This window comes from Pseudopodoces humilis, chromosome 4 (genome assembly GCF_049639895.1).
Source record: "Pseudopodoces humilis isolate 2021_Gansu_Grassland_sample_001 chromosome 4, ASM4963989v1, whole genome shotgun sequence".
In the NCBI taxonomy this organism is placed as follows: Eukaryota; Metazoa; Chordata; class Aves; order Passeriformes; family Paridae; genus Pseudopodoces; species Pseudopodoces humilis.
In genome coordinates this window covers 6804296-6828050 of record NC_142203.1, presented here as the reverse complement: position 1 = coordinate 6828050, position 23755 = coordinate 6804296, and the positions used below count along the sequence as shown (strand labels likewise).

Genomic DNA, 23755 nt, shown 5'->3' with positions numbered 1-23755 from the left:
GCCCCTGTGCTGGGCAGCGCCGCAGCCGCAGCTGGAGTGCTGTGTCCAGTCCTGGGCCCCTCTGATCAGAAAGTCATTGAGGGGCTGGAGCGTGTCCAGAGAAGGGAACGGAGCTGGTGAAGGGTCTGGAGCACAAGTCTGATGCGGAATCTGAGTGTATTTAGCCTGGAGCAAAAACAGACTCAGGGGGATCCTTATCACTGCCACTACCTGAGAGGAGGTTATAGTCAGGTGGGGATCGGGCTCTTCCATGTAACAAGTTTCAGTACAGGAGGAAACTCTGCTTCAAGTTATGCCCAGGGGATGTTTAGATGGGCTATTAGAAAAATTTTTTTCCATTAAAGGGTGCTTGAACATTGCAATGGGCTGCCTAGAGAAGTGCCATTTCTGCAAGTGTTCATAAAAGCAGGTGGATATGGGCACTTAGGGACATGGTTTAGTGGTGAAGACAGTGGTGCTGGATTAATGATTGGACTTGATTTTCTTAGAGGCCTTCTCTGACCCAAATAATTGTGATTATTTGGGTAGAGACTACTATATGTCACTACAAACCATATTCCTCCTCACTGTATTCCAAGGAGGCTGTGCAGTCTGGAGGCTGTTGTTGGCTCAGCTGGATACTAGCAAAGGTCATTAATAGCAGGCTATGCAGAAATTCATCAGAGCCCCTAGATTTTTAGTTGTATGTCTTTTGATACTAGGGGACTGAATTGCTCTGTGCTGCTTCTATACAAAGGGTCCCCAAAACAGTGGATGGTGGCCACATCTTGTCATGGTCTGGTTGACCCCACTTGAGGAACACCCTGACTCAGGGTTGGTAGTTTTGTCGCAGTCCAGAGATAAAACTAGGTCACTGGCTTGACCAAGACAACCATTGCCAGGGGTCTGCTGTGGCTACTGGTGAAGTAAAAGGAGTGGATACAACTGTGGTTGCCTGAAAAGCAATTTAATAGAGTCAATAAAAGCAGTAGCCCCAGGGGGCAAACTCTGGGGTGGGCAGCCAACAGAAGGCCAATATTACAGGTAACAGAACATTATATAACCTTGGTAACAGAGCAAAGAACTTGTGAACAACAATGTAACCATATACAGAAAAGCAACAAACTAATCATTAACACATAACCTTATATAGAAATTATGATGTAACCCATATTAACATAACTAAACCATAATCCTATGCTTCTCCCCATAATTTATCTAGATGTTCTCCTCCTTAGCTCTCCACTTCTCAAGGCCTTAAGTTGATTCAGTCTGCGTGGTCGGTCAGGGCCAGCTCACTGTCAGTCGCTGCCTGACCAACTCCCACAACATTTCTTCTAAGTCTCCAAATAAGGATGAGAGTTACTAAGATCATTCAGTGAAAAATGACTTGAACTTTACTATATATTTGCCATGGTGCTTGAAATATGATACCACCTTTTGGAAAGTCAGAGAATAGCAAGGTTTTTTCTCTAGATCTGAAGACCCTCTCTTTGGCATTCTTCTTGGTTCTTGGCCTGTGTTTAAAAAGCACAACAGAAAACCCAAGAAAACCCACAAGCATACAAGTAAAATCTTCCAAACAGCCACCACCCAGCAACAACAAACCAAAAACTGGGTTCCAGGTGAAAAACAACTACACCACCTAAAGCATCAGCCAAAAAATTCCTCTTAAAAAATGCAACCAAAACCACCCATCCTCCCAACCCCCCACCCAAGCAGTTTGTGAGTAACTAAAATTACGAAACCTGTAAGACAGATAAAGTCTAAATACTGCTCCATAACCAGAGGTAGCTTTACCAATATCTTTTCCTGTTTAACTTCGTGTGTTATCAATCATGGAATTTCCTCTTTACTTAGGAGGTATGTTAGCCATGTGTTTATTTTTTAATTTTACATATGAGTGAGGCCTCTTGGTATACCTGGGAGTTCCATTTAAGGAACTTTAATCTGATTCTATTTTGCCCTTTCCAGCACTGCTCTGGCCCTCTTCCGAACACGGATGTAGGCCATAGTGAGCATAGCTTCAGAGATGGATTTTTACAGGCATTTATGACATTTGTCTTGGAGGGAGTCATAAATTAGATCTACAGTAAGGTGCTTATTCTTTTATCTCTGAGAGAAGTTCTCCCTGTGACTGTCCCTTCAATGACAAGGTTTGAAAAATTCTATGAAGTTATGAGAGCTGTATCCCATCATTTTGTTGCTACTTTTTTTTCCTGAATTATGTTCACAAGGGCTTGCCTGAAGTCTTAATGCTATTGTCATTTACTTTTGAAAGGTGATTTTCTTGCTGGTATCTGGTTTTTGTTCCTGAGTCTTCACTCTTAGAATGTAAATTCTTCATGCCTTTACAATAAAATCATGTCTGGCTTCCACCAGCAGCAACTAAAATGAAGAAATCTGTATCTCCTCTTGCATGCAATCTAAATATCTCTCAGATTTTTCAAGCTTCTCAGTTGATATTCAGTAGACATAAACTGAGATAGGACCCTGGGAAAAGTAAACAGTTCCTTCACCAAAGGTGATTATGTGAGACTGGTTATTGTTTGCTTTCTCAAAGGGTGTTATGGAAATCTCATGACTTGATACTGCTTTTTAAGGACATTCCTGTGGAACTTTTTGCAGTATGAAATTGCATATTAACAAGCACTTGAAAGAAGGAAAATATATCTGTAACATCTGGAATCTCCTGTCACAGTCAGCTCACTGTGACTCTGAGTCTGGTCCGACTGGGTGAGCGTGGCAAAATAGAGGGATGAGAATGATGGAGTTACCTGAAAAATAAAACTTCAATGATGGTAAAATAACAAACTGCAGAAACTGCACATTCTGGGGGCAAGCTCCAAAGACCAAGAGGTGTGGTGACCTTAATATATAGGGGTAGCTGAGAACAGGGGTCAAATTGCAAACACAGACCAGGGACATTATATGTGATAGATCCTGAACCAACTGAGAGCCAGAACCAGAAACATGGCCTGATCATTATGGAATGATCCCAGTAGCATCCTAGTATTCATCCTTTCTGTATCCTGCCTCCCAGGTCTCAGGTTTATGCCTTCTGTACAAACCACCCAAGCTAAGCCACTATCCATCTAAGCCAGTTCAGTTCCCCTATTACCTTATTCCCACAGAGAACCAAAAGCATTATGCAAAGGAGATGCCTTCTCAAAAAAAAAAAAAGCTTAAGTCATCATGAATGTACAGTGTAACAATGTCTGTGAAAGATATTTACCAAGAAATGGGGTCAATAAAGGTCTAACTATATTAGCTGCAGCTTTAAATTTTCATTAGATTTTATGTTTTCTCATCTGATGCTACTTTAACTTTTCATATAACCAGTTATGCTAGTGAGAATGTGTAGCTCAAAGGCAAAGAAAAGGCCTTGAAACAACCTTGTCTAGGGGGTGGCATCCCTGCCCATGGTGTGGGGCTAGAAATTGCATGTTTCTTTCCAGTCCAAGTCACTCTGTGAATCTGTTAGACACAATCAGTAGGGAAGGTTGTGGGTTTAGGTTCCACCTTTTTTGGAGGGATGACTGAATGTGCCAGTGCTCTGAAGCACTTCATGATGTTAAATCTGGGTTAACTGCTTCTGTGTGAATTTAACCATGACCTGCAGTCTTGGGTCTTTTGTGCTTCTCTCTGTGTTTACATATTTTGGGAAGTAAGTGTTGAGAGGGGGTCCCCTTCAGACTTTCGATCAATGTGGCACAATTGTCTTTAGTTGCTGGCAGTTGATAGAGATTTGAACACCTCAGTAGCATGTCTGATTTTGGGAGGACTCACCCAGTACAGATTAATCTTAAACCATGGAGAGAAGTTTGGTTGTTGTGTGACATTATAGCTATTACAGATAGATGGCAATTCTGTCAGGAGTAGATTAAGGAGAGAGCATATGACCTGCTGTACCAGTTTCTGGTGGCTCACACCTGCTTGGTTTTTGTGGTTTTTGTGGCTGCCTGGAGTGGAGGAGGCAGCTGAAATGCAGAGGGGAGAGCTCTGCTCAGGGATGGCAAGATTGTGAACCAGCACAGATGGACTTGCAAGATGAGGTTTAGATATGACCAGAGGTATGGAAAGACTCTTCTATCATCTATTGATCTGTAATAATTTTGATAATGACTTATTAAATTATTTAAAAATTGAGACCTGTGAGCTTTCTAAAATATGTGTGTACCAGATATGAGTATTTCATTGCTGAATGTGATTGTTAAAGACCTAGTATAAGCAGTACTTTAAGTGGAATTGGAAGTGACTGAAGTAGATTTTTCTGTTGCTTCTCCACCCACATGCAAGTGTATGGGCACACAGGTCAGAACTAAACGCTACTTTTAAACACTTCATCAATTATCTATAACACTGGTAACTTTGCCTTGCTACCACTCACATTAATCACCTTCTATTATTTAAGACAGTCTCCACTTCTCAGGAGGAAATCTGTATAGACCTGAGTCAGTGTTAAGACATGAGAAAACTTAAATTTGATGCTGTTAGTACGCTGATTTTCACGTACCTTTTCTGTTGACCAGGTCTTGATATGTGTTTCTGGTGACTTAGTTTTCCTTACATATTTGGAACACATATTGCTTAAAATGTTGTCTAACCCACCAAAATACAAGAAATGGGCAGCTCACAAATGTTTTTTGGTGTGCTGAATGAAGCAATTTTATACCTTCTTATTTCACAATATGTCTGTGTTTGCAGAAGCAGTGCAGTTCCTTTGAAAATTGACAGGACTGAAAGGATAGTTTTGACTGTTCATCAGTAGAAATTTCCTTTCCATCTTAGCTATGATGGCAGCAAACTTGATATGTACAAAAGCAGAAGTAGATCTTGCATAGGACTTAAAATGTAAGAAATCTAATTGTAATTTTGGTAGTACCTCACAGATCGTGGTAGATTTTACTTTTTGTGAAATGTGCAATCATTTGAGTTTTTAATTATGCTTATGAAATTAAGCCTGATAAATCAAATGGTTCTTGTTTTACCTTTAGCAGAGATCTTTTACAAGTTTAAGGTATGCTGTTGGAAAAGTAAATACTCTGCCATACTTCTTTAATTTCAGCATATCTTCTTCTAGATAAATTAATATATTTTGGTACCTATTTTGCAGGAACAAGAAGCTCATCTATCTAATTTCTTTTGAATCAGAATGAATGCTTTAACACTGGAATGTTTCAGGGAACTTTCTTTCTCTGATTTGACTATGTGAAACAGAAAAATGAGAAACAATCTTATACAGCTTTTAGTTTTAATTTGAAATTGCCTTACCATCAGGTTTTTCAAATTTGTTTCACTGTCTTGTCTGTAAGTCATTCATCTTTGTTGAAAAGATACTTTTGGTGAAATTAGCACCGAAGTGTTATGTCAGAAACACCCATAAAATATTAACTTGCTTGTCTGTTCTGTATTTTACGTCATAGAATGATGATGCAGTGCTTCTAAATTAAAAAAAAAAAAATTATGTGTGTGTTCTCTAATTTAAAATAAGGTGTTTTTAAAAATGTTGAACCTACAAAGGAGCTAAGGCCAAATTATTTCCAATTGTAATGATACTTTCTAAAATGTAAATTAAAACTTAGCTTTTAGATTTATTTCTAGTATTTGCCTTATTGTCATTGCCTGTGTATGATCAATTAAAGAAACATGCTCACCATGCTTAAGTTCTTTAGAGCTCTTCTTTTAGAGGATAGAAGTCATGGGCACATGTAATTTTTTTTGTTAGTTTAGGTTTTTTGTTGTTGTTTTTTTGGTTTGGATTTTTGAGGGGTTTTTGTTTTATGAAAACCTTTTACTGTTGCATTATGTGGAGCTTGGATGTAATTAACAGGACATCCTTGCAGTTTATGATACGTTTTTACTTCCTCAACTATCAAAACAATCACTTAACTGTCTTCTCACATGTACTAGTTAGTTGAGAATCAAACATAAATGCAAAAAAAAAAAATTTAAAAATTACTGATAATTTTTACGAACTTGGAACTGTTAATAAAAATTATCTGAAGTTCCACTAATATGTTTGCAAAGAACTGAAGTTCCACTAATATGTTTGCAAAGAGAATGCTTTTATTTTCTGGAAAGCTGTATAGTGCTAGCTGAAATTTAATGGTTTTATTTAATACTAGCATAAAATTAATAAATTACTCAAGTTTCTTGTGTTGCAAGAAGTTTCACTGATGTGTAAATTTTAGACTCAGTGAAATTAATTATGATCTCCTGAAAAGTAAATCAGAGATGCAAACTTCTATAAAAAATGCACTGATCTAGTATATACTGGCATAATATTTCAGAAATTCATGAGGTCTGCTTCTTCATTAAAACAGACTTCATCAGAAACAAGAAATATTTTTAAAGGCACCTTTCCCCTTAAACATTGGAGGGTGACTTGTGGAAGTAAGCAATTGAAAAGCCTGCTTTGTTTTATTTGAATGGTTAATTTTGAACCAAGAGACAAAAAAATGCAAATGTAAAAAAACAGGTATATGTAAGCAGTGCCTAAACACTTTTGCTAGAAATAGATTTGTGATTCTCGCTATGGTCATATTGTTAGGTGCTTTTGCTTAATGAAGTTACATTTTGAATAATGCTAATTTGTCAACGTCTGTTCTGATTTTGTCCTGAAAGTTTCCCTTTATCTCTACATCTTTGTCAACCATGCTAGACACAAGACTGCCTTTCTCTAATGCAAGGAGCGGGTTGAGCTTCAAGAAAGAATTTGAAGGTGTAGGCAGGAATAGTGGCAAACTAGTTAATTAAATGTTTCCAGATTTTTTGCAGAGCAATGAGTTGTGTTGACATTCATACATGATTCTTGGAGTCTGCTGTCGAGCCAAGTAGATTTACATTACAGTGGGGAAAAAAATCAATGACACAAACAGCTGCAAAATGATGATAAATCTTGTGGAAGTAGGGGGAGATAGCAAGTTTACACACTTTTGAGGACAAGCATGAGAGAGAGAATCAAAAGGCAAACAGCTCAGCAGTGTGTACCCTCTGTTGTTACCACATGGGCTGGCAGAAAATGGAACTATCTGGCAAAGTCCTCAATATGCATTAAGTCAAATCTAGCATAATAATATCAAAGACAGTGCTATTTTTTCTCTTATTTACAGGTTTGTTAAACATTGGAATGGTGGAGTCACCATCCCTGGAGGTGTTAAAGGAAAAACTGCATGTGGCACTCAGTGTCATGGTATGATTTATAAGGTGGTGGTTTGTCAGAGGTTGGACTGATAATTTCAGTGGTCTTTTACAACCTCAGTGATTCTGTGATCCTGTGATTTTCATGTTGACAAAGGGATTTATGTACATTTAAACTGCCAAGTGTTCTTTTGCTGTTAATATCATATTTAGTCTTGTAATTGCATCTTCAAACTATTCTAATTTTTCCATGTGTAAACTGTCTTTGTATTGAAAGTTTCCCATTTAAAATGCACGGGTAGACCTTTTCTTTCAGCCTAGTAACAAATTCTTAGTTTGTGGATAAGCACAAGAATGAACTTGAGTTGTAGATTCTTCTGTTGTATTAGGGACTGAGGTGTGAAATGATACTCCAGCTAGCGACTGTACATTGATTTATCCATTATTTTGTTTAGCTTTTGATTTTGTTAAAATCAATTTTTATTTTAAAATTTTTATTGTATGTCTCCATGCAAAATTTAAGAGTCTCTGTAAGTCATTTGGTTTAGAGCACCACACTTTAGGAAGGATGTGAAGATGCTGGGATGCACCCCGAGGAGGGCAGGGGAGCTGGTGGAAGGGCTGGAAGGGCTGTCCTGTGAGGGGCAGATGAGGAGTCTGGGTTTGTCCATTTTGGAGAAAAGGAGACTGAGGGGTGACCTCACTGCTCTCTGCAGCTTCCTGGGGAGGTTGTTTCAGAGGCAGTTGGATAATGCTCTTAACATTTTTTTGGTAAACCCAGAAGTGGTCAGGCAGTTGGACTAGATGATCATTACATGCACTTTTCAATACAAAATATTCTGTTCAATTAATAAATAAATAGATGTATTGTAATTGCATTTCAGAGGGCTTTCTGTTGGGTTTCAGCCAAATCTATGAACATCTGTAAAGATTTCCTAGGATTCTCTGGAGTGTATTCAGTTCAGTGTGTTAACCATGTTACAGTCTTCCTTAGCTTAATAAATTGAGTATGTTAAAACAAAACAATCTTTCATTATAACACTGTTCTTTCTACATCGTGCTATATTCATTTGTCACCTACTTTGACATTTCACTCGGTGTTTTAGTTAGGCTGGTGTGTTAGCATTTTAACGAATGATTCAGAAAAATAATTTAGTGTAAATTTGCTTTTATTGCTTCAATATGAAAATATTTTTAAATGGTTTATTATGTTGATATATTTCTGTACAGGAAAATCATAGGATGGTTTTAATTTATCCTCCTTTAGTTGTGTGCTAGGATGATACCTCTCTTGCCGAAGAAATTTCTAATATAAAGCTATAAACTGGTAGTCTAATACATGGATATTTTAAATATAATTATCAGTAACATATTCCTTTGATTTGTTGAAAAGTAAATGAGAATTGAGAAAGAATAATTTGTTATGTGATCTCAATTCTTTGAGTGGAACTGTCTATTAGGAAAAAAACCCAGACTGAAATGGGAAGAGGTCAGAAAAAAATTTGATTACAAATTCAGATTGCTCATCACATTTTTTTTTGCAGTCTTTATTGCATAGTAGTAATTCACTGTCAACTGTTTTTTTGTGTTAAGCTATTTCTATTCCTCTAAAGAATGTTTTAATTTTACACTTTAAGCCCTCATATTAACTAACTTGACAAAATGCTTTTTTCTCCTTTGAGACAGATTAGACCTCACTAGTCTATCTGTACAGAAACTTGTATCAAAGACAATGAGTTTTCTAGATGCTATACATTTGTAAAAGATAAAAAGGATGAACTAGAATGAACCTAGGACTTTTCCTCTGGAGAGTTACAGTTTTATCTCTTTTTTTGCAAATTAGAAACAGTAGCTCTGCATCTACCTAAGAAGAATGTTTGGGGTTTTGCATTCCTAAATAAAGTATAATATATCCTTCCTGAGTCAATAGTCACATTTTATTAAATTATGAAGTTTTTTTTTTATTAAAATTGAGAATGATTTTTTTAGTAGTAAAAGTTTCTGCATTTATGTAACTTCCTTGAAACAATATAATTCCATTCCATAACAGCCTAATCCTGTATCCTATAAACAGACTGGCACTATTAGAATGGCAGTGGCTCTGCAGAACTGAATTGGTAAATAAGAGTGGAATTACTAGTCTTTTACTCTGTTATTTGTCTGGAGTGCAGTCTTCACAGAGTGTGGAAGCTTTCACAAAATCTTAAAATGTGCATACATGACAAAAGCTGGTAGGAGTAGGAATGTGACACTTTACAGTAAGTAGAGGTAGACAGACAAGTTTTTCAGCTATAGTTACAGGTTCTATGAAGAAAGATGCATATACACTCTCATGCAAGAAGAGGTTATGAAGAGGTTAAAGAATTTTATGTAAGGCTGTAAAGTCTGAAAATGTGTTTAAAATTTCTTTTTCCTTTGCATCTCACTGAAGGACAATTATTTGAGTCCATGTATTCTGTTGATCAGACTTGCTACTATGAAAAGCATAGAAAAATTAGAAAGTGAAAAACCTAATGATTTCCATATGTTTACACATTTACAAAATACCTGTACTCTTTGTAAAAGGAAACTCCTTGGAAATGTAGCACTTGAAGCTGTTCATGGAATGTAAAGGTCAGCTTTTTAAGAACAGTTTTACTTAGCTTTTTCTGGGGAGTGAGAAGGAGCCAGTTCTCTTAGAGACTCTTCTCTAAAGAGACGAAGAAGCTGTTTCTCTAAACAGGCTTTATTTCATATTTTCTTTTTCCTAGGTTGGCTGAAGACTTTTGATGATTACTTCAGAGATCAGACACAGCATATTTTAAATAATATGGTTATAAAACTGCAAGAAGACAACCGAAGGAAATTTTTATGGTCTGAGATTTCTTACTTTTCCAAATGGTGGGACGGAATAGATAGCCAAAAAAAGGATGCTGTTAAAAGGTTTGAATAGTGAACTTTTCTTCCGTGTATCTTGTTTTGAGACTTTGTGTATTTGACTGCACTTGATTTTTACACCTGTAAACTTGAGATATCACTTGTGATGCAGAACAGTTGTAATAATCAACTGCTTCAGCTCTGACTTCTTGGGCTTGGGTTTTCTCCTAGCTGCAATCTAGAAATCTGCTCAGAGAAGTGGAGACAAATTACTGAATTGCCTAAAAATTTGACTAAAAGCTCCCATGTACCACCATGAACACGTCATTCAAATTGTAAAGGAGTAGTGATCATAATCTTTATTTGAAATCACACTAAGGAATTTGCAATAAAATAAATACAATCTTTCATACTAGCTATTTATATATGATATTTTTTCCTTGCTATAACGCATATGAAAATTTTGTAAGATTTTTATTTGAATAAAAATTTGTGAGTTTCTTTTATGTTTAAGTACAAAGGCTTTTTATAAACATGCAGCTGCTTTAATGGTAAAGTCATACGTACTCCACTCCCCTGGCTGTTAGTCTTTTTTAAAATCACAAGTCAAAATGGAATATAGAAGTAAAAGGTTTGCGTAGGCATTGAGACAAGGAAGCAGGCTGTTTGGATGAATTTGCAACATGGATCTAGTTTTGAGTTTTAAAAAGTTGGGAACTTTTTCCTTATTTTTACTTGGTTTTAAGACGTGATCTGACAGTTCTTAGCTCATCCTTGTGATGGCCTCCTTCTCATGCCCCTCTTTGAGGAGCATGTATTGCAGTTTGCATTAAGTCCGTGACATCTTCACAGCTGCAAAAGTTAGGTAAAGGTGGAAATCTTGGGATCTAGGTAAAAAACCTACTTATTAAAAAAATTATGTACAGTGGGTATTAGAGCACAGCTGTGCATTTTTTTGACATTAAAAATATCTCTTGGAACACAGTAAACAGTAAATGATAATCACTAGGGAATTATGTCCTCTCTTCAGAGGAGTCAGGTATTGGTCAAACTGCACTTGAGGCTGGAGAAGACTGGAGAAGAGAATCTCAAGCTGCACTTGAAATTATTTTTATTGCATGCTTTTCATTACTCTTGTGGGTATCATCTGTGGTGGGACTAACTTTTTATGAGTTCACCGTGTTTTTTTCTTGAATTCATTAAGCAATTCTACACTGGCGAACAGTGTAAGTGTTGAAACTGTAGGGACAACCTGATGCTGGGAGAGCCATTTTTATGTTCTCTGACAATAGAGACTGGGTTGTACTGTGACCTGTTTCAAGAAGCCATTTTAATGAGTGAGATGTTCTGAAGCCTTTATAAATACAATAAACTTCCAAGATCTATCAGCTCTCTAAAACTCTAAAAAGAATATTAGATCAAAGATGGGGCAAGATTAGCAATGCTTGAAATGTGCAAGCATCTTGAGTGTATAAGCATCTTGCTCAGTCAGCCTTCAGTGCTGTGGCACATATATTTTATTTTTGTAAGCTGTACAGAAGACAGCCTTGTTACTGATCTTTATAAAAATCTAATTTGGCATATGCAGTAGAGTTGGTTTTCATTGCACAGGGACATTAAATATTTCACTGTTCAACAGTTCATTTTTACCCTTGATTAAAGAAATATAGGCAAGTGATGGAAGTAGCATAAACAATTTAGATTTTGGAATCGCATTGCTGGTAAATGCCTGTTGAGTATACAGAAATTTATTTTAAGAGTGTGTCTTCATATGGAAGATTCTGAAAATGATTTATGTTATTTTTCAGGTTAATAAAAGATGGACAATTTGAAATAGTAACAGGAGGGTGGGTCATGCCTGATGAAGCTTCTGCTCATTATTTTTCTTTAATTGACCAACTGATAGAAGGACACCAGTGGCTAGAAAAGAACCTTGGTATGTATATTAATCTAAAATTTAATTATGTTAATATAAGAAGTCAATAAGAAAATACTTTTTTTTCAAAAGTCTGAGGTGTTTAGAAGGTTCTCTTTTTTCACTCAGCTTTCCTGAAACATTAAATCAGACCATTTACAGGAAGCTGTAGGAATCAAGTCTGGTATTTGCCATTCCTGCTTGCAGATAAAAAGTTCCTGGACAAAGTGTATTTGAATAATTTTATGCCACAGCACTTTGTCCTGATCAGTGTAGACATGCATATTATATTGGCATAGCCAAATATTAACGCTAGATCATGCTGAATTTTAGCTCCTATGTCTGCTCTAAACAGTATTTAATTGTCTTTTCTGTCATTTGAAAATCATGACAAAATTTTTAAAACAACTTAAAAATTGATACAGTTTTTATCTGCTTGGATCTATTCTGCCTGCTCTGTGTGTATTAATTTCTCTCCTGTAAGGCTTTAAAAAAAAAATAAATTTTATGCAGCATTAGTAGGTATAAAGTCTAAACCTATAGCAATGTTAGAATTGAGGAATTACTGACAGCAGTTACATTGGCTGAACTGTTTTGCTGGCTTTGGGATCTTCTTTTGTTTAGTTCCGTAAGAAGAGAGAAACCTTTTTATATAGAAAATACTTGTACAGTGATTTTAATAATAAATTGACGTGATTTCATTCAATTAACTAAAATTATTTTGGACAGCTGTTTCACTGTTTTTCTTAGATTGCAATTTCCATAAACACAGCTTGACTTAATTGGAGGGGGAAGGGAAGACTTAATAAAAGAGTAATGCATTCCTTACTGTTCTTTTTGGAACGACAGTAAAAAGTGCCAAAGGAATCATATTGATGTTAATTAAACAAGAGTTAGGTGTAGCTTCTTTATTTACTAGGATGAAGTTCAGTGAGAAGAGTGTATTAATCAACATGATTCTATTGATCAACAAACTAATAAATAATAAAAAAATAGTTCTGAAGCAAAAAAACCCCCATTATTTAAATAACATCAAAATGTCAACAAACTACTGCATTTATCCATCCACATCCACTCATTTTCTTTCAACTTTTTTTGATTGCAACAGTTGTAAACTACTTTAAATGAAAGAGGATGTTTATTAATTAATGATTCCAAATAAAGATGTTTGATGCAAATTTGAAACAGTGTAGCAACAAGGAGTACTATTTTAATAGTTAATACTTACCTGGGTATATCATCTTGGAAATGTTATCTTTAGTACTCTCATTTGAATTATTGGAATAACTTTCTTTGAGTGGAAACTTTCTTCCCTTCTTACTTTTTTCTTTTGTCAACAGGAGTAAAACCAAAGGCTGGATGGGCCATTGATCCATTTGGGCATTCACCAACAATGGCCTATCTTCTGAAGCGCACAGGATTTTCCAATATGCTTATACAGAGAGTTCATTATTCAATAAAAAAACATTTTGCAACAAAAAAGACACTAGAATTTTTTTGGAGACAGAACTGGGGTATGTGTTTTTCCTTCATGTCGATTTATTTTCTTAATTTATACAGATAAATTAGGAAGAGAACTTGAATAAGTACTGTGGAAATATTTCCAGAAGAGATTTAGCAGAGTTTCTCTAAACCTGAAAATTTTAAACTTGCAATTCTGTTAAAAAACAGCTTAAATTTAGGAGATTTTTGTTTCTTTGTTTTTTTCTTCTTTGAATAACAGAAGGGGAAATGGGAATATCTGTGAGTTAGGAAAGGCACTAAATGTAAATGCGATATTATTGCCTTTGTTCCTCTGATCTTCCTTTCTTTTCACTTTTGTTTTTGCTTTTACCCTCTCTTGTTTTTTTCCATTCTTTCATATTCCTTGCAAGTATACATAAGAAAAGTAAAAGGTGTGAAAAATTCTTTCACTTGTTTTTACTTTTTTTCTTCCTCCTACTCCTTTATTTCCTATTATATGGAAAAATGTGTGGGAGGAGGAGCATTTCAACCAATTCAAATATTGTGCTAATGAAGCAGTGACAGTAGGGTGATTGGCTTTTGTTTTTTTTCTTTGTTTTGTTTGTATGTTTAGCTGTTTTAAGTTGTTTTAATCCACTCGAAGTATAAAGGATGTGTTTTATTACTTCTAAAATTCTGAAAATCACAAGTTTTATCTGGGTTAAACACACCTAACATTTGTTCCTGCCTTTCCCAATAAGCTGGGGCTTCACTGGCACGTTCCAGTCTTGTTGTATCTCTGTTTTTACCCTCTTTATGCATATAAGGTATGTGCAATAATAGACTCGAACTATGGATATTCAAAAAAAAAAAAAATTGTCCTGATGTGGTATCTTTCCAGTGCAATCCTTGGACTGAGCATGTGGAAGTGATTTACTTTTGACAAATCTGAGAGGGTTTATTTTTAAGTTTCACTCTATTTAATTCCAGATTTGGGATCCAGTACAGATATTCTTTGTCATATGATGCCTTTCTATAGCTATGATGTTCCTCATACTTGTGGCCCAGATCCGAAGATCTGCTGCCAGTTTGATTTCAAACGGCTTCCTGGAGGAAGAGTAAGTTGCCCTTGGAGAGTCCCACCAGAAACCATTCATGCTGGAAATGTTCAACACAGGTACAGTTTTTACATACTCCTCAAGGGGATAACCTTAAAAAAAAAGTAATTATGCTGGTCAAAGATGACACCTGGCACAGCTTAGTGAATTTAATTCTATTGTGGTTCAACCCCAGTGAGCAGCTCAGGTCTGCTAAGCTCACTGTCACCATGGTGGGGTGGTGAAGAGATACAGAAGAATAAAATGAGAAAACTCATGGAGACATACAGGAGAGGTCTTGGCTCTGTGAGCCCTGCTCAGAAATAACAAAATCATGTCTCTGTTGTCAACCCTGTCATCAGAGCAAATCCAGATCACAGCACCATACTGGCTACTGTGACTCTACCCCAGCCAAAACCAGTGCAAGTTTTTAAAATAAGCCTGTCATGGCTAAACAATAACCTAGTGTTTGCATCTTAGTTGGGAACATAACTGTCAATGAAATTAGAGGAAAAGTTAGAGTTAGCAAGCTGTCACTCTATTGGGAATGGTGAGAAGAACGACACAGACTCTCTTGTGAGTTGAACAGGAGAGCAGAGCTTATTATTCTCAATCTTCTTTTACAGACATGTTTGAGAAAGTTCGAGAGGTAAAACTCTCATTGGTCATTAAAGCAACACGTCTACCATCATTGGTTATGGTTAAGTGTAACATCACTCCTTGACTGTTTCCTAAACACCACCTGCAAAGATTGTTGTCCTTTACTAAGGACTGTTTGGATTCTTTTTCATGCTTTCTCAGGCCAGAATGAGAAGTCTGTGACTTAGTTTCACACAGGTTCTGTTCTTTTTGCATTTAGCATCCACAGCAAGGGGCATTTTTAAAAATTTTCTGTTAATGATGTGTGAGTCAATCTGTGAATGACATTTTCTGATTATCTGGTTGAACTCATTTTACTGGTTTACTATGGTTTTTCTGAATTTTATGAACAGCGATCTGTCCCCTACAAGTGGAACACTTCAGGGGCAGCATGAAATACTGATGTGCTGTAACTACAAACAGTGGAATATTTTCCATGGTATATCCTTGAAAAATTTGGCCTAAGTTTCCTGAAGTGTAAACCTGAAGTTTCCTGTTTCCTTGTCCCCGGAGTGGAAATTCCTATTAACCTCAGTTTTAGTTTTCAAACAGAAACACTGATTTGTTTTGTTAATTTGTTGTTGTAAATTTGATTCAGTTAAATTTACAAATTTACAACTTCTACAAGTTTACACTTGTAAAATTTACGCTTCTACAAAAATTTACACTTCTACAAAACTGCCTCTCAATTTTGGGTGACAGGGGTGGGGGCTGGAGGTGGGGAGTTGGGGAGGGGGAGTAAAGGAAGAAAAAAAGAAAAAAAAAAAAACCAAAGGGGAGAAAGTTAAACTGCCAAAGGTTTTTTCCAGAAAATGGTGTTATTCTATGGTCCTGTTGCTGTCTTCAGGCTTCACACTATACCAGGTTTCCAGAGTTAAATGTAGAGGTAGCTGTTTGTAATTTGTGCAAATCACTGAGTGTAACAAATATTTTAAGAACAGGGTGACCTTTTTTGTCTTCAATGCTGAAGTTTTAAAGTGATGATGTGATGATGACTCACTGCTTTTCTACATGTCAAGTATGCATTGCTTTTTTTTCTGAGTAAGAATTCTGACAAGCATCATGAAAACTTCACATAAACACACAGTTAGAAAATATTACTGAAGATAAAACCAAAATTAAACATAATGCATTACAACTGCTGTATTTAAAGGTAGAAATTGGAATGATGATAGGAAAAAGGGGGTTTTATTAAAGTAGAGAAAAGAAATATGATGGTGACAGGAGAAATGTAGAAAAATTGTGGCACACACCGTGCCTATTATATATGAAGGAAAATTCATATGTCATTAAATTCAAGTTGTAAAAAGAAAAATCTTGACTACATATCTCAATTAGCTGAGACAAATATTTGCAGAAGAGCAACAGCTTGTTTAACAAATACCTGAAGCATAGATGTTATAAATATAATTTAGAGTGTCTGCTTGAAATAGTCTTTTTAAGGGTCTTGGTTTTTAATTATTCTTAATCCCTGTGCTTCCAAGATTCAACCTTTGCATAACAATCTAAACTAGACCTTGTAAAAGAAATGGGTTTTCACATACCAAAGGATAAGAGTAAGATAAATGGGGCAGGAATGTAGTGAACATATGATCAAGTTGAAGTGATTATTGTCTCAATATGGTCTCTGAAACTTAATAGTTTGCATGACCTTTATTTAGATAAAAGCAGTTTTGGTGTCAAACAGGGAGTTGAAACATCAGTATGTTATACCTAAAGAGAAAGTAAAACTAGGACTTGGCCTTAGAATTGGAATCTTGGATTATTTACATTTGACACTGGAACCTCATTTTAGTGTCTAGCTTCAAATAAACCCACTAAAACACAGTAATGTTTTAATGGACAATGCTAAAACACTACATGTATTTTTTGAAAAAGTTGGAATATTGTAGAAAACCAAAACGTTATTGATCTGACCTCTGTAATAGGTTTTAAAATTTTTATGATGAGGAGATGTATAAGTTTTACATATCTTTATCTTTACATCATAAGTTTTTCAAGGTTGTAGGTTTGCCCTTCAGTTTTTTTATCTTTGTGGTCACATTGTATGGTCATGTGGTGGTTAATGTTTGTGATTGCCTGCCTCAGTGATTGCTCCTCTTCCTTTAAGGAAGGAATTTAATTTAATTTAGGAATTCTTTCCTAACAGAAAGTGTCAAAAGCAGCCATGTTTCTTGTTTTGGTATTTATTTACTCAAATACTTATTTTTTTGCATTAAAAGAAGTTGTGATACAAAAGTATTTTCTTTATTTGTGAAAGGTCTCAAGCATTCAGTGATAATCTGAAAGTTTGAAACCAAAAAGTTTATCATGGCTGATCTCCTGTGTGGTTTTCAGATTTTCATTCAGTGAGGCAGGATAAACATGTCAAAATGTATCTAATTCTGTTTCACTGGGGAACAACAAAGGGAAGAAATTTATGAGGCTTGTTGGAATATTTTTTTTCTCCAGGGATATTTTTTTGTCTTCACCGTGCTCTGTTTAGAGCTTTCTGCTGGCACTTTCACACTCCTGTATTAATGAATGATTTAGGAAGTTATTTGAGAGAAGTTTAGAAGATTATACCTGAATTGATGTTCTTCGGTGTTTTTGCTAAATAAAAGTGGTTTGCAATGGAGGAAGATCTTGCTGTCCCTGCTGATGAATTTTGCAGGTTATTTGGAAAGAAACTAGAGGACAGCTTTGAAGAGAGATGTGAAAGTCAAATATCCTGTTAATTGTAACCTGTATTTTTCAAGAGACTGAACACTAAATTATGTTTTCAACCATAACTATATATGGAAAATTTGAGTTAGACTGGCTTCTTAGAAGGAAGCATTGACAAGTCTTGTTCTGGTAGCTGTGTGGTGAGGAACCTTTTGTGTTTAAATTTTACAGCCTGTTGAAACTTGTGGAAATTATTGATAGGTGATCTGAACCATAAATTCACTAATAGATAGGGGATTGGGGGGCCAGCTACTAGTTCGGTAAATTCTAGTCTCATTAGAACTCTGTAGATCCTTAACTAAATTTAATATTGTGGCCCCTTTCTCCCTCCAGAATACAGTCAGATCTTGTGTTTATACAGGACTTCTGCAATCAGATAAATGAGTAAGCCCTGACATGCTCTTCGAAGAAATAGGTGTTTCAAACACATAATTTAGAATTTCTGCATAAATGTTTATACAGCATTTCTTCAGGGGTATGAATTGAACGGTGATTTTGCAAGATCATCTATTAATAAGACATGAAAAAACAGAAGAACCTCATTAGAATCTGAATTTTCTGCTATTTTGTCTTTAAAGCCTTGACATTTGTATTTCTGTTTTCTGAAATATGTTACTTTGGTGTATATTTCCTATGAGAATTATTTACATGATTTTAATTAGAGGTGTCAGCATCTGAAGATGCTGGTAATTGTGACTTGGAGGGGGAGGGTTGAAAATGTACTTTTACAGTAACCTGTTTATCAGACTTGTGATTCTTAATATATTGCTGCTGTGGAACTGGTACTTTGCCTAGAATTAGTAGGTGCCAAAGAATAATTCTGCAGTTTTTTCTGTGTATGCCTGTGTGAGTATTTTGTTTCTGGGTTGTTTGGTTTTTTTGGGTTTTTTTAAGGCAAAAAGTATGAAAGCAGTGGTTTTAATTTTTCGGGACTCAAGGATTCAAGAGGGATGGCTCTAAGATGTGTAAGAAGCTGCTTGAAAGGAGAACAGTGATTTTTAGCAGCAAACTCCCTCCTGAATTTATTTTATTTGCAAAGCTGGAGTTCCTCTGAGATTAATTTGTGGGCAGTTTTTCTGCCAAGGACATGAAGATATGAAGCAAAATATCAAAGAAAGTGCCAGAGAGGGTGGGAAGAGCTGTCTTGTTATTGTAAATAGAGGCTGGGAGGATTAGGATTATTATCTAAATATAAAGCAGGTAAACATAATTTGAATTGTAGGTTAGTTTTGGCACAGGCACAAATTGATCCAGACTGTCCTATTACTTGAGATGAAGCTTGATAAGCTTGATAAAACTTGAAGGATTTAATTAGCATAGTGTTTGCAACAATAGTAGATTGAATATGGTGTCCCAGCAGGGGGAATTGCATCCAGCTTTTTTGTTACAACGGTAGATAACAGAGTCATGTATGTCTTGTTTAGGGTCACCCTAATGTACAACTTGATATCCAAGAATTGTTTTGCCAAATGCTGGCTTTTTTCCCTCTGTCTTCTGAATTATTTTTTTCTTTCCTCAAGGGCTTGGATTATATTAGATCAATACAGGAAGAAGTCAAAACTTTTCCGTACGAAAGTTCTGTTAGCTCCACTTGGGGATGATTTCCGCTATGCTGAGAGCTCAGAATGGGATCAGCAGTACCATAATTATCAGAAGCTGTTTGATTATATGAATTCTCGTTCTGAGTGGCATGTTAAGGTAACTACAACACATTTTCTGGTTCATGGGGAAAACACTATTTCCCAGTATTCTGAGATTCTTCATGGGAAAAACAGTTGTGGTTAAGTTTGAGTTTTTTTCAAATGTGAAACTTTATATTTTATTTAGCAGGAGATTGATGTGTCTTGGTAGCTTACATTTTTTTCACCTTTACCATCTTCTCTCCCCAAAAACCAAAACCTTTCCTATTAATAATATCGGCTTGAAAACTATAGATAGTTTCCAAACCAGGTTAATTTGGAGAACAGGTTTAGCTGTTTTCTTGTGCTCCTGTTTTCACAGGCTTCAGGCATTGTTACTCAGGACTTATAGGCTTTGTTATTAAAACTATTATATTTTCTTATTAGAAGTTCAAGAAGATTTTTCTGCTTTATTTGCATCCTCTTGGTCTTACATCCCAAAACAAACCAAAAAATCTTAAGAGATGCCATTGCTGACACATATTGTTGAATACAATGAAATCCAAGACTGACCTGACTACAAAAGGACTGAGTATACTAACACAATTATTAGAGGAGGTACCAATTCAAATCAACAATTATGTGTAAAACACACATTCATATGCTCTAATGTGTAAGCTGATGGCCCTAGGGACTTGTACTATAGATGTTCTCTGTATTCCAGCAACTTTTCATCATCTTTGCATGCATTTTTTGCATGACAGCAACAAATGGGGGTCACAGCCTTGGGTTTTTTGAGTCACCTGAGAGTGATAAAAAGCACTTTTACGGCTTTCATATTTGGGTTTTTTTTTTCAACCTGGTCTGGTATCTTTCATATGGTTTGCTCATGTATCTGGTTTTCCTTGTCTTTTCTGTTACCTCCCCTGGTTCTTCCAACAGTGCATTTGAGTAGTGCCTGTAGTCTGTTATTACTCTCTGCTGACTTCTGGACTTGTGTTCTGCCTAAGAAAGATGATATTTTGGGATTATATTTTATCTGAAAACTGGATTTTGTTTTGGATGTGTTTCCTCTGGGATGTGGATGACATGATGTATGGTGATGGACCACTATGTCTTAGTGGAGGGAGACAGACCTGGAGAGTACTCTTCAAATTTTTTAAACCTAAAGCCATCTTTTAAAACTTAAGCTTGCTGCTATCACTAGCTTTACTTCTGCCAAAAATGTATGTACTCTATAGGTACTCTTTGGATACTAACAGCAACATATTTTCTGTAGTTCTTACTAACCTGGACTGAATGATTTTGTCTCTGGGGCAAAAACTGAAGGTCTAGCTCTGAAGCCACTCTTCAAGGACCAATGCTGTCTTTAGACTCTTGGAAGTTCCTCTCCTGAAAAGAAAAATGACAATCCCATTGTCAAGGATTCTAGCAGTCTACTTCATTAGGCTAGATGTGCTCGTCTGGAGTCACCTTAACCCTTGGTTCCCTCATGGAAGTATCGGAAACCTTTTTCTGGTTTTTAATACCCAGACAAAAAGATATTAAAACCTCTGGGTCAGTCACTTCATACCTATTTTGGTCAGCTGAAAGTCTGTTGGCATCAGAGCATTTCTCCTTTCCATTGTATTCAGATACTTAGGTTTTTTGCTCTCTGGGTTTGTTTGTTTTTTTTTTTTTTTCCTTTCTTTCTTAGTTGTTTATTGTCTGCCTGTTGGGGATTTTTTTTTGGTGGTTGTTTGGTTTGATTATTTGTTTTTTTTGAAACTGATGTCATTCTTGAAAACATGAGCTTAAATGGAGAACTTTCACACTGTTCTGCACTTTTCCTAGTGGAATGTAACTCCACAGGCAAGTAGCAGGACATGCTCAGCTATGTAAGAATCTATATTATATAAAGGAAGAGTTGACATTTTTCCTGAAGTACTGAGTTGCCTGGGATATTACTGCTTACACAAGGGAGTGCCTACTTTGCCTCTCTGATCTGAGGAGAGATTTGCTCTTTCAGACAGCTCTTTGTGATGTTTATCTGGTGGATATGTCTGTTAGCATTGAGATTCTCCTGCCAGCCACTATTCTGTTCTGCAGGTATGTGGTACATCACTGTAAAACATACCTATTTCGCTCTTGAGGAATTCAGTCTCCTATCCAGAGATCTCCTTTGCATCTATTATACATAAAAGAGGCTGAATCTTTTTGTATGCCAATAGAATACTGGGTTTTCACTGTTTCCTTTCACCTGACTTTGATACTTCCTCTGGTGAGGTTTTACTCCTCTGCTTCAATGCAGAAGTGAGATCATCTCTGTGTCTTCTCTTGGTGCATTGGTTTTGTTTTTTGTTTTCTGCTTGTAGGTGCCTATGGCAGTGAAAGAAAACATCAACTATCCTAGAAGTGCCTGATAAGACAAGGTTTACCAATGATGGGATTTCAGGGGCAATATTTATCTTTTTCTGCTTTACTGCCATTTGAAGTGGCAAGTCACCATGTTATATCCACCTAATAAATACTTGGATGATAAATAACTTTGAAGTGAAAGCGTTTGGGGTTTTTAAAATGATTAAAAAGTGTGATTTTGTTGTCACATTGATAGTCTGATAGTCCTTATATTCCAAGTCACTTTTAAAAGATTTTTACTGAAACTTGGTTTTGGTGTTGTAAATCATAGTATGCTACATTGTATACTTGTTAAAAATAATAATAGTAATAGGAAATAAAGTTACTTGATTTTATCTTTATAGTTTATGTTGAGGATATTTCTGGTAACATAATGTGGTCTTCTGTCCTGTTCCAGCTTCCATTATGTTTTATTTTCACTTTCATTCAAAATCCATTTTGTCCTCTATGCCTTCTTTAACAGCATTTCTCAATACTAATAACATTGACATCAATAATTTATTTTCTCTCTTTTTTTATTGTTGCTCTGAATCTTGAGGATACCATTTTTGACCTACCGTGTAAAGATCTGCTATTACAATGCCGGAGCATTTCTTAAAATAACCAGAAGATAATGAATTTCTTTTTTTGCATGTTACATCTCTAAATGCAGTTTCTTTGTACATAGCTTAAGCAACCAGCCTCTGAAAGCAAACACAATTTTTTTTTTTTTTTGGATCAACAGTCATCTTTTGGGTTAAGCAAGATCTGGAGCACAGGAGAGCTAATTCTGAAAACACAGGATTAGGAGAACTATGTTTTTGTTGCATTAAATTAAATTTCTTACTTAGCCTAGAAAGCTATGTGGGTAATATTGAGGTATTACTTAGCTTGTGTATTGCAGATTTACTCATAAAATACAAAACAATGCTTCACTTGTTTGTTGACATGTTTCATTTAGATATTGTTTTATATATTTAGGTATTTATTTTATATATCTATTTAAATTTAAAAAATAATAAAATCATATTTCATAAGTTGTAGAATGGTTTTGGTTGGAGGAGACCTTTAAAGCTGTCTCATCCAACTGCCCTGCAATAAGCAGAGGCATCTTAAATTAGACCAGATTGCCCAGAGTCCCATCCAATCCAGCCTTGAATGTTTCCAGAGATGGGGCATCCGCAACCTCTGCGGGCACCTTGAGTGCATCGCCTCCCTCATATTAAAAGTTGACTTTCTATCTAGTCTGAATCTATCTGCTTTTAGTTTAAAACCATTACCTCTTGTTTTAGCACAAGAAATCCAACTCAAAAGCCTGTCTTCATCGTTCTTACAAGGCTCTTTTCTGTACTGAAAGGCTGCAGTAAGGTCTCCCCAGAGCAGTCTCCTCTCCAGGCTGACCAGCCACACCTCTCTCAGCTTTTCCTTGTAGGGAAGGTGTTTCTCTGATCACTTTTATAACTCTTCTTTGGACATGCTCCAACAGATCCATCTCTTTCTTGTACTGAGTCAAATTGCCTTTTTTGAAAATACTTCTTGTACTGACTTTTGAAATGCTATCCAATTTTGTCTGAAAAATGTGCAGGGGAACTTTAAAGATTTTTAGGATAGGCCTTCTATAAATCTGCTGGAAGAGTGGCATGTTTCTGAAATGTATTTCCAAGCATATTAATTTTCTTCGTATTTTCTGCATAATAAAAATGGAACTTCATTACAGTAATTTTTATTTTCATTCAGGCCCAGTTTGGAACTTTGTCTGATTACTTTGAAGCTCTGCGCAGAGAAAGCAATTTGGGTGAAAAGAGCAGCAATTCACTTTTTCCTGTTGTAAGTGGAGACTTCTTCACCTATGCAGACAGAGATCATCATTACTGGAGTGGATACTTTACATCACGACCCTTCTATAAACGCCTGGACAGAGTTTTGGAATCCTACATAAGGTAAATCCTGCCGTCCAGTACACTCAGAACCTGTTTCTTGGC

At 35.9% G+C, this 23755-nt stretch overlaps 1 protein-coding gene across 2 annotated transcripts in view; it reads left to right on the top strand.

Moving 5' to 3' along the window:
• Window positions 1-23755, top strand: part of MAN2A1 (mannosidase alpha class 2A member 1) — a 114132-nt gene that overhangs the window by 25421 nt on the left and 64956 nt on the right. For both annotated transcript variants that reach the window (XM_014258751.2, XM_005529989.3), the window contains exons 4-9: window positions 9873-10044; window positions 11787-11914; window positions 13234-13407; window positions 14327-14513; window positions 19299-19476; window positions 23511-23713. In XM_014258751.2, the coding sequence (XP_014114226.2) occupies window positions 9873-10044; window positions 11787-11914; window positions 13234-13407; window positions 14327-14513; window positions 19299-19476; window positions 23511-23713 (1042 nt within the window). The remainder of the gene's footprint in view (window positions 1-9872; window positions 10045-11786; window positions 11915-13233; window positions 13408-14326; window positions 14514-19298; window positions 19477-23510; window positions 23714-23755) is intronic.